Below are 11,921 nucleotides of genomic sequence, written 5' to 3' on the forward strand. Positions count from 1 at the left end.
AAAAAAATCCATTTCATAAGCGGAAGAAAATTTTTGCTGATCTACTAACATTATTATAAATGTTAAGTGCTTAGATAACCAGTAAGATTTTTCTGCATATGACATAAATGGCATCAACTGCAACAGGCACTAATTAATCCATTCTTGATTTATCTAAAGTTCTTACTGCTAGCAGCTGTAGAACAGTGAAGTGTATTTTCCTTATTCTGGAGTGAGAGAAGGGAGAAACATGGCAGTCCATTTCCATTGACACACACTTTAATGTAGACTTTCCTGTTGCTCAAATCTTTGCTTAAGCAGCATAAGGATAAAATTAAAGAAATTAAAGCAGTCCCCAAGAGTTTAATTGTTCTCTGCAGTGTCCTAGTAGCCATACAACAACTCCTAGCAACTTGTGAAGAAGAAAACCACTGCATCCAATAATATATTTTTTTTCTGCTTAGAAAACTCAAGTATCTGCAGTATTGGATGCTGCCTCAGCTCTTGTTAACATTTGAAGTGACATCCTCACAAACATAAGGGCTACAACAGTAGTTCTTAGAGCTTCAAATATAAGGTTAAAACTATGCAGAAATTGACAGCCTGAGTCTCTTTCTTATGAGAAAAGCTTCCCACGGGCCAATGGCTGATCTATTTTTTAACGTGGGAGGCTAGTGCAGAAACTGCAAGAAGCAGTGCTTTAATAAAAGTCTAACAGAAATTGTTAACTTCCTATCTCCTGAAAATAGAAATATTTATTGTACGGGAAACAAAAAAGATAATACTTACACTGTGTTTAATGGACCACTCAAATTAGAATGGAATTTTGAATATTTCCTTATTCTAGAAAGAATCTAGTGGTTGATCACATTTCAAGGCAACGAAATGCCTCTTTATTTGTTTGATGGTAGATCTGTGCTACATAACCAATCTTCTCTCAGCTGTTCTATCATATCTTTGATAAACTCACAAATATTTCATTTGTCCACTTATTTTCATTCTTTTCTTTCCAATTAATTTGAAATAACAAGGATATGGCTAGAGAATTATCTGTTTTCTAGAAAAAAGGTGGTACTGCACAGCTAGACTCAGTCCCAAATGAGGAATAATGTTTTGAATCTCAGTAACCGTTATTTAAATAAAGATGATTTTTTTTAAAGATATTATTTCTAGCCTTCTGGGCTAGAATACAAGTTAAGTGCAGCCTTCTAAATTTTTGTGCTAAAGGTTTCACTGCTGATCATTTAAACTGACAAATGAAACTAACATAACCCACCACTGTAGAAAATATCAAAGACAAAAGAGAAAGAGTTAAGGGTAAGAGATAGCTAATTAATGTGAAACATGTACAAGTCTTTACATACGTGGTGGGGAAAGAATACAGTAAATACTTCACTCTCTATTTCTTTCCCAAGTATCCAAAGATAACACCTTCCGTAGTTAAACAGAAAAATGGAATAGATAATGGAATAGTATCCTAAAATGACTCATCCAGCCCAGCAGTGCAACAGTAACTGATGTGCATGGTTTCAAATGATATGAGACTGGAATCAGTGTCTTATACAAATGAGACAACTGTATAGAATAATCTGGGAACAGCTTTTAATTGTGCAGGAATCGAATGCCTCCTCTACAACTGGTTATGAATCAGCTATGTCTCACCTAAAGAAATGACAGCAACCATCTTTTCATTTACGTGTAGCTTTGCATGTTAGATACACCCTAACCACTGTTTTAGGTGTTTAGAGCAAGTCTTAGCTCAATTGCTTTACAAAATGAGAACTCCACAAAGTGATTAAAATACAGTGAATCTTGTATGCCTTTAACACTATACTTTGGATTTGTTTTTGAAGTGTTTTGCTTAAATATTGCTATTTAATTCCTGTGTGATAGACTGGAATGAGAGGGCTTCTGTCATTATACCATCTTGCTTGCAACACAAGTGAAGTGTTTCCGCCTTGTAATAAAACTGGAGGACCATACTGGAGTCCACAAAGCAAAGAACATGCAAGCAAGCTTCCAACTGAGTTTTGCCAGAGAGGCGATCTGTGCTGATTTCTCACGAGCATTGCAAAAAACTGTATTTAAGCAACTTGATTCTTAAGGCTGTTTCCCTCTGATTTCAACAATAAAGAGATTAGCATTTGAAATCAACTATTTACCTAAATCCAAATGAATTCATCTACAATATTAATTTTGGCTAAATTAAAGCACTAGCATCAGCAAAGTCATGGCATTGCACACTACTGATAGATCTAATCACTTATGATTTTGAAACATACATAAAAGGAATGAAGAGATATGTTTCATGAAAAAAGTTGGATTCGTTTTAAGAATCATTCATTTTTTACAGCATTTCTCTTATTCATTCAACAAAGCCCTTACGTAGCCTCTTTTTAACAGTTTCCTTTAACCAGTTCCCCATGTAAAGGAGCCAAGGCTTCGGTCTGCTAGCTGTTTTCCCAGTCTAATAGCTAGGTCCATACCATAGACACAACAAACTTACAGTCCCCCTTCCTCCACCCTCAGAACCAAATAAATGTTACAACTTGAACAGTGCAGATCCCATTCCTCTTCTGAACATTTCCAAGATATTTCTGAATACCTTGTGATTTATTTTTCACTATAAACCAACTCCATTAAATTACCGTAACATCTTAAGAGGTGACGGTATGCAGTTTCCAAATCTACGTTGTCAGGAATCAGTTCTAGAAGCGTCTCGATCTTCCTTGCCTATGAGATTTGAAGCACAGACAAAAGTAGCATTAAATGCAAATAAAATTGCCAAAACTAAAATAATTATTTGAGAACTTTTCAGTGAAAAATAACTATAATGATTACAAAGAATTGATTGCTCAATTGAATGTAGACATAATATTTATTTTGCAAATTTCTGCATATGGTTATGAAATGGATAAGGAAATCTGGTAAGCAAAATGATCAAACTATGGGATCAAAACTCAGATTTTCAAGAAGACTTGTTTTTGTTTTTATTTTTTATTTTTTGAAGGAAGCAATTCATGTACTAATGAGAATATGTCAGGATTTCAACCAAACTAAAAAAAGAATTCAAACCACTCAGCAGCCTTCACTGACCTACAGGTCAATGGTAGCTATGATCAGTGCTTAAAAGTACTCAGATCGCTGACTAATGTGCTTAAAATTGGAGCCTCCCTCCCTCAACCTCTGACTCCAATTTCAAACACTCAGATCTTTAAAAAAAAAAAAAGTATACAGAAGAGACCTCTTTATCACATAACTTCTCTTTGTTATACAAATTGCAGGCCAAAAGTTAGAAAATTTCAAAACTTCTGATTTCTTTCATGGACACCAAAAGATTGTATTAACTGCCATCATTTTTACAATAGAATTTTTAATCTGTAACTGAATCTTTAATAGCAACTTCCACAAAATAGAAATACGCATTTTCCCTTGCCTGAGAATTATTCTTGTTTTTGTATTAACTGTTTCCTGATACCACTCTCCTATGGAAGAAATTAAGGTGTGGCTGGTCTATTGTTTTCTGGTTTCCTTTTTTCATATTACTTGGAAGGAGAACATACATGGAGAGGAGGGACAGAAGTAGGGAAGGTACGTAGCATATGTGAAATTACAAGGAATGAGCACAAAGCCAGGAATCCAAACAGATGCTCAGACTAGATACATGTACAAACCACTAAAACAAGTAATGTGAAATGAGTCTTTTAGTGCAAATACAGAAGCATTTAATCATTAGAGAGGGGCTGAGCCTAACTTGCATTTGTATTCTATAACGCAGTCAACAAAATAAGTACGTTCAGGTTGCAATACAGAACTGAGTAGCACAATAAGAAAAGCATGAAATTCGTAGTATATAAAGTACGACATCAAAAACGCACAAAATTTCTGAAACAACAGAAAAATATTAATTATATTCTCCTTTTCATTATGCTTCATAAAATAAACCATTCTTTCAAATGTGCCTGGCTCTGCAAATTAACATTTTTTCCCCAATCTTGAGAAACCTCATAAAGCAGTTAATTCTGAAGTTCAAGATCCAAAATATTTCCACAGAAGTTGATTAAGAAGTATGTACTACATATGTGTACACTACCTATACAATGATAAACATGAAAAAATATACCTGTCCAGGCTTAGTTGCTGATTTAATCATATAATTCACAAAAGTTCTCTTCTCCTCAACTAATCCACCACACCTCTAAAAAAAAAAAAAGAAAGAAATAGTTAATGTAGCTGCCATGAGTAGGTTAGCGATTAAAATAAATGACAAAACTTGAGCATTTCCAAATGCAAATGTTTAAAATTATATTTTAATACATATTACCTATTTACAAAGTAAATAAATGACAAATAAAGAAAAACCACTGCATAGAGGAAACAAGTTCATTTCATGCACAGTTTTGGTAAACATTTCTTTTAAAATCGTAGGTATAAAGTTTGTTTAAAACAAAAGGGGAAAGAATTAAACTAATACTTCAGCGTACCACAAAAACGAGGTTTAGGACTGCAAAAGAATGAAAAAGAGAAACACTATTCCTCTCCAATTATACTGCCAAGCATTCACAAGTGAGCTAGGGATCATAAGGTTAATTATACATTTAATAAGGTGTCAGGGAGATAACTGCTCGTTTCTTTATAAAAATTAAAATGTACAAAGCAAGTTCTCTTTAAAGTATAATTACCTACACTTAAGCATACAAAGGACTGATTTCAATCTCTCTATTTTATAAAAGGCTTTCACTGCAATAGACAGTGTTTGAGGGAGAGAGAGAGAAGCTGAACTTAAAAAAAAGTTGAGACAAAAAATCAAAAATCTATTTTACTTGAGAAATGAGGGCAAAACAACGTATACAAGACAATACTTTAGCTTATGCTCCTCAGAGGTGCCAGTCTTAAAATTCCTACAGTGCACAGCACTACTTATAGTAGTATAGCTGTAAGGTATAAGTATTCAAATTCCCAGGAAGAGAGGTATTGTGCATGTGAAAATACAGGTTAAAAGAATTTCTACACTCAGTAGGTTAGACATCTTCAAACGAGAAATTTTGCTTTATTCCATAATGAATGTACTACATATGCAGTGCTGTTTAACAAGCTATATAAAGTGAAGGTGAAAAGCTGAAGCTTTATTCCATCAGAGAATCTAAAACAAAAACATTGGCATCCATGTACTGCTCTGACAAAAATTTGCTTCGTAGTCATAAAGAGGCAAAGCATTTATGGAAAAGCTTGCAACACTCTACTGAATAAGAGCTCTGACAGGAAAGAAACAGTCTACTCCCAGAAAGGTGTGGGTTTTTGTGTTTTTTGGGTTTTTTTTTTTTGTTTATTTTTGTTTTTTTGTTTTTTTAAGATTGTGGTCTACTTTCCATTTTCCAAAAGGACAACAAACAGTGGTCAGTGATTATTACTATCTTCTGGTTTCCTATTAGTCAGCACTTGATCCAGAATAACAGTCAAGGATTTTTAACACAACTTGAGTTATCTCCATAGCATATGTAAAACTACGTCATACATGAAGTTTTCAAAACAAAATTATCCATGAACGCTCGTGTAATATGAAGAATTTCTAAAACTTTTGTCTGAGATATGGCAAACAGAATGTTATTTTCTAGCACATTGCAGGGCTCTGAACCTAATTCCAACAGTTGGATACTGCTGTACTAAAAACTTTTAGGAAACTTAAAGAAATCATTAGAAATAATTGTTTGCCTTTATTTTTGAAGATGAGTAGCTTTTACTTAAAAACGCGAAAACCTATCTTCAGAAATGCAGGAATAAATTTTCTCCTTTTAAATTACTACTCAGACAGCCAATTGGGCAAAACAATAACAAAAATGAAATACTAATATTCCAGACAGGACAATTTTCAAATAATACATCTCATTCTGTAGCAGAAATCACACTGAACACACTTGTCAGCATGTTCTTCCTCTGAAAAAAAAAAAAAAAGTCCTGGAAAATCATAAAGCATTCGCTGCAAGAAGCAAAACAGAAACACAGCTTAAAACACTCCTCAGTTGGTGAGCAAATAGTATTCACCACCAAGAGCTGGTAGCAGGCCCCTATTTGAGGTACCCCAAGTAGGCAACAGCACCATGTGGCTGTTGGACTGCTGGGAAGAAGCTGGCTGACTGAAGTCACCGTTCAGTCAGCGCTCAGCAACTAATGCTCATTTTGCCTCCATCTTGGCTCTGTCCAGCTCTGCCAAAACAACATGAACACTGTTGTCGCTCCCTGACAGCTACTAACCGGAGCTGAGATTGTCTCCCAGAAATAAGCATTTTTTTTTCAGTGCATGTGCGACACTCAAGTGAACAGAAAGTCATTGAGCTCTTAATAAATCTTGAATACAGCCTGTATATAAATGTTATGAAAACAAAATTATCAAGGTGACAAAAAGCAAACACTGCCCACTTCTACTTTGTGAACTGTATAGCTACAAGAGATGTATCGGGTTTACAGTACTTAAGAAATTATGTGATGAATAGTAAGGAAACGGTTAGCAAGAAGCAGCGCTATTTAACAAAAAACTTAAGAAAAAAATATTTGTTTTGGGTGGAATTTCATGCAATATACCCGCCTTCATTTCCTTCAAGTTGTTAGAAGACAAAAAGCTTTCTGACTTTCAGCACCTCCTGCTTCTACTAGTACTAGACTGTCTCACGGTTCAGAATCATTTAACTGTGTTATTCATGCTGTAATTCAAAAGCATACTATACATATAGTACACATAGTATTTGCCTATGCTACACATCTCTTTTTCCTAATTCTTCTGTTTATCCTTGAAGAGCGCTATGCATTCTGTACCTCTTGTTATGTCATTACCTGTAGTAGAGATCTGGCATCATCCACTCTGTCTGCACTGACATATTGAAGGAAAAGATCTGTGACAGGTCTGTAAATTCCAAACTGATTGGCTAGTCGTTCTGCCATCACGCCAACTACAAAATGATAGAAAATATGCGGAAAACAGAAAGGAAATAAGGAAATTCTTTGATTGAAAAGACACTTTTGTAAACTTTAGTGGCGTGATTTATGCTGACGGAGCAGATTTTACATGTAATAGCTCTTCTGTAGCATCTCTGGCTAGTCAGAATATTTAAATACAACTGCAATTAACTTACATTTTTCCAAAGCTGGCTCTAATCCTTTCTCAGACACCTTTCGTAACAAAAAGGAAATATTTTTGACAGGTTGATCAGGATCCTGTGCACCAGAGATAAGCAGAGGCTCAAGGTATTCCACTGCAGCATCAAGGTCATTGCTAGGAAAAAAAATATTAAACTGGCTTGATTTCGGAAATCAAGATTTCTAAACCTACAGAAGCAATTATATTTAATTTTTTTTATTTTTTCCATTAATGCTATACTTCCCAGGAATGGCTGATTACCTACAACTTCATTCAGATATTGCGAAAGTGAAGCCATTTATGACTGAATAGATAAATTATCCTGTAAGTCAAATTTTTGAATTACCTTTGACCTTTAAGAACACCTAAGTAATTTTCTTCCCTAACTTAACAAAGAAGAGTTCTAGTTAGCTGCTTTATGGAAGTGTTCCGTAAAACCAGAAGATAAAAATCGAAACATTAACAGCATCTGAATAATTAATAAAGACAACGTACGTATTTCTTTATGCTATTCAATTAATTATTTAGGCAACTCTTCCCATTTATGCTTTTTTGGATGCAAAAACTGATACTAAATGCCATCTGGCCATTACCTTTGCCTAAACGCTTTCATCTTTAAGCACAGCATAGAGAATGCTAATTAAATAATGTAGGAAGTATTCATTTAAGTGAAAGCTGTACTTCTAGCATTTTTAGAAGTTCATACGACATTTCTATCAGTCCACTCTAAAAACAAATTTATTTTAGAAAAGAAATCAGAGCACGATAAATGCTTTTAGGTGAAATAGAAATGTAGCACATTTGAAATCTATGAAAAATGCTTTGAAAATGACATCAGATATAATAAAAGTACTTGTAAGAACTTTGCAGCTTTTCATAGTTCGCGAGGTGCAGCTGGCAAGATACATAACAATATATAAGGCACTTGTTATTTATGCTTCTGCTAAATGTTTTCATTCAGCTAAGCTAGATTTGGTATGGGAGAAGAAAAGTTGATGCTGCTTAAACTGTATCTGCATATAGTGATTTACTTACTGCTTCTGTAGCCAATCTGATGGAGTTTATGAACAAGTCATGACTTTGCAACCTTAAAAAAAACACGCAGCTTTGGAGACCAGTCCTGAACTACCTCTCCTCTCTGGATTGTTTTAATTTTGGAAAAAAAACAGTTCACTCCTATTGTGTGCTAATGACCACTTGGATCTAAGTATTTACAGAATTCAAGTTCCTTATGGTTTTTCAGTGGCTGAAAACAGTGAGCTTACTACTGGAACCAGCTTGCAGAGTTCTCCTTCAATTTAAATCATCTTGCTTTTCCAGACACTACAGTAAATATACTGTCTAGTCTGGCATGCCCAAGGCAATGAGGTATCTCTTACACACTACACAGTTATTTAGCTATTAGTCAGAGGAGCTTTATCCAATGAAACCGGTTTGAAATAAAAACAGAGGATACGTAGGCTTCCTTATCTGAAAGTTCATAGTACTCACTTCCCATAAAAGTGCTTCTCTCATGCTGTTTTAGGAGAAGGATAAACTCAGTAGAGTATCATCGTATCCACTAAAATAAAAATGCTACACAGAATAATACTGAATTAAACATTTAAATGAAAGAATAATCCAAGTCTGGGGATAATTGACTTAATGGAAAGTAGAGCCTAGAATAGCATAAGAGATAATTTTTCCTCAATTTTTCAATATTGAAAAAAGTGTAGAACTACCCCACAGAAACAGAACTGGGCTTTATGAACCCATTTTAAGGGCCAAATTTCCCATTTTAAGGGCCAACACAATCATATTTTATAATTTCAATTACTGGAACAGGTTACAGTTTTTGTTTCTGGTCTGATATAATGTGCATAATCTGCATATGCAAAGTTCCAGTGTTTTTGTACATACTGATGAAGTAACTCTATTTGACATGCAGATTTTATAGAGATCGTGAGCAAACACCAAGTAGAACACCTCGTGTGAAGTGCTAAGTATCAAAGCTAATTACACCGAAGACGACCTTATGATTTCCCAAACATCTCACAGCCATCCCTGTACTACATTAAATGATTTCCAAATCCCAAACGTATCTGTAAAATAAGATCAGAACAAAACTGAACAAACACAGTACTCAGCCTGGGTTTTTAACATCTAGGATAGTAAGAATGGAGAAAAAAAATGAAATTGAATATAAGTGATTTTTTTCCAGGGGAAGTCCTAGAAACACTTACTTCTGTGTGTGAGCCAGTGCAATAGCATTAGAAATTAGGGAGGAAGATAAACCAATCGATTTTGTGATGCTTTCCACCATGTTTTCAAGTGCTTTTAAGTTCCTCAGATCTCCTTTCATTGCTAAAGCCTGAGTAAGTGCAATAACTGCTGGTCTAGAAGGCAACAAGCCACTGTCAAGCATTCCTTGGAAAGCAGCAACGGCATCTAATGAATGTGAAGACATATGAGAGATTAAATTCAGATCCTAGTTCAGAAGATAATTATGCTACTGGTATCATTAATCTTACCTTTTTAGAAACTTGTACAGGAAACAATTCTTGTGCTGATGCAATGCCCCCAAAACTATGATATAAAATTATAACATCTACACAAAAAACTTTCAACAGCACTGTAAGATACAATACTTAAATATTTGCTCAATAAAAAAAAAACATTAAAGTAAGATTGACATTTAATTATTTTATTTTACTGCAGTGATGTCACGCATCTTCTCTTATGACCCTGAAGTCAGAATGTTTGTGGTTTGCTTTTCTCCAAACAAGCTATAATGAATTTTCTTTAATGGAAATAAAAAATATTGCATACTTAAGAACTAAAATTTTATTTGAAAAATTACTTCACTATTGAAATGGCTTACATCTAGTATTTTAAATGTACACCAAAACTTTAAGTGTTTATCAGCAATTGTAAATAAAAGCATGTGATATGCTTCCATACAAGAACAAAAAACAAACTAAAAACTGGACTGTTACCTCAAGAATTGATAAAATGATAGCAATCACCTATGTTAAAAACACCCCCAAATCAGACTTCTGTGTGTCTGTCACAAATTCCCACAGCCCAACACAGATGCAGTCACTCTCATTTGTTCAACAAAAATTCACGTCAATTTACATTATAGATGAGCAAAGACACAGAATGACATGCCCCTCTGGTAAAAATCTCTTACTCCTTACCAGCAGAGGCAGGATTAATCACAGATAATAATTATCATACCAAGGGATAACACTTCTAACATAACATACACCCACTTGAACTTCACAGCATTAACATTCCAATTCAATATGCAGGTACTGCAGAAACCAAATATTACCTTTTACAAGAGAGGAAGAAAAAACATCCTGTATGCCTAACCTTCCCTCCCATCACATTTCCCTTCTGACCCTTTTTTTTCCCCCCCCTTTCTCTTTCTCTTGTATGGGGAAAATCAGAGGCAAGACTACCGAAATCTAAAAGCAAACAACACACCACACATGTAAAGTTCATGTTGTCTTCTGCCTCTAAGCGTGGACCTCCCTTAAGCTTGTAGCATGATCAGCCTTCTTGGTAACAAGGACAGAGAAAGACTTGGAAGGTGCATGTATGCAACACTACTTTTCCTCCTTAAGCAAAAGCACTCACTACTAATCTGAATTCATAATGTAATCCCTTTACTTTTCAGTACTTAAAAGCACCTAACTCTGCTTCTGAAAGTCTACCATTTACCTTTTAAAAACCTTTCCTCTATGTTCCACAAATTCCATACCACATTACTTAAATTTTGACTCTTAAAATAACCTGAGTTCTTGCTGGAAGATATTAAAGCTATTTTGAGGATACTCAGGGAGCTATGTAATTTATGTAATTTATATTATTATTAAACTGTACCACATTATATAGTAAAGAAAGATGGTGAACTCTCTGAGGAAGTGATAAAGCATGCAAGTTTCACAGAAGTGAAAACTCAAGAGGTATGTCTGCCATCACAAGATACAGGTTAAATTGAACTCGCTATATTAGATTTCAAAAAGACTTTGCTCTGAAATTGTTGAGCCTTAGAAAGTGATCAACATGGTCAAAACATTTAGTAGCTTGCATTTTCAAGGTTTCACTTAAAGAGAAGTAATTATCTTTAAAATAGAAATAAGGATAAATTCTAAACATTCCAATACACTACAAAAAAAAAAAAAGCTCATTCAGTGCACAAAGGAAAGGAAGATAAAATAGTGCATGCTCATGCAATTCAAGAGACTTCTTGAAAAACTTTCTATTGTGTAAAGGGTAACACTTCCGGAGTATAAGTACTGAGAGGTTTGAGGTGGCAAAAATCTAGGATTCTAGCTGAAAAGAAAGGAAGATGACCTCAAAACAGACATATCAGTGATATCTGAAGAAGAGTAGATTTGGAGGTGTAGTATTTAGGATTTGGGCTGGCAAAACTTAGCGTTATACCAGAGAGAGACAAAAGATGAGAAGTATAAAAGGACTGCTTCTAAAGTAATGCCTCACATCTTATTACATTGGCCCTAAAACTCAGAGTCAGATGTTGGTGTTACATTAGAGGTAGAACCTTCCCACCAATATTCCACTACATTTTGTTGCCACGCTACAAATGGCAGCAGAGAGACAGTATGACAAAATGATATCTGCAATACAAATGCACATGAAAAAAGCACGTGTCATTGAAAGCAGCACCCACTGACATTCTTCAACACTTGCTGAAAATTTATGGAGACCAAACAGTGGATGTGAACACAGAGGGGCAGTGGCTGGTATGTTTCACAAGTGGCAACAGTGACAGTGAGTCACCTCCACTGGTGGAGGTTTT

The 11,921-nt window shown here is 34.8% G+C and overlaps 1 protein-coding gene across 1 annotated transcript in view; it reads right to left on the reverse strand.

Annotated features, from left to right (window-relative positions):
- The window catches only part of LRPPRC (leucine rich pentatricopeptide repeat containing), a 94,196-nt gene that overhangs the window by 2,566 nt on the left and 79,709 nt on the right, over window positions 1–11,921 (reverse strand). The window contains exons 32-36 of the mRNA XM_019612713.2: window positions 9,334–9,538; window positions 7,107–7,246; window positions 6,808–6,923; window positions 4,103–4,177; window positions 2,628–2,712 (exon numbers count right to left, since the gene is read on the reverse strand). Of these exons, the coding sequence (XP_019468258.1) occupies window positions 2,628–2,712; window positions 4,103–4,177; window positions 6,808–6,923; window positions 7,107–7,246; window positions 9,334–9,538 (621 nt within the window). The remainder of the gene's footprint in view (window positions 1–2,627; window positions 2,713–4,102; window positions 4,178–6,807; window positions 6,924–7,106; window positions 7,247–9,333; window positions 9,539–11,921) is intronic.

The sequence above is a fragment of the Meleagris gallopavo genome, chromosome 2 (genome assembly GCF_000146605.3).
Source record: "Meleagris gallopavo isolate NT-WF06-2002-E0010 breed Aviagen turkey brand Nicholas breeding stock chromosome 2, Turkey_5.1, whole genome shotgun sequence".
Taxonomy (NCBI): Eukaryota; Metazoa; Chordata; class Aves; order Galliformes; family Phasianidae; genus Meleagris; species Meleagris gallopavo.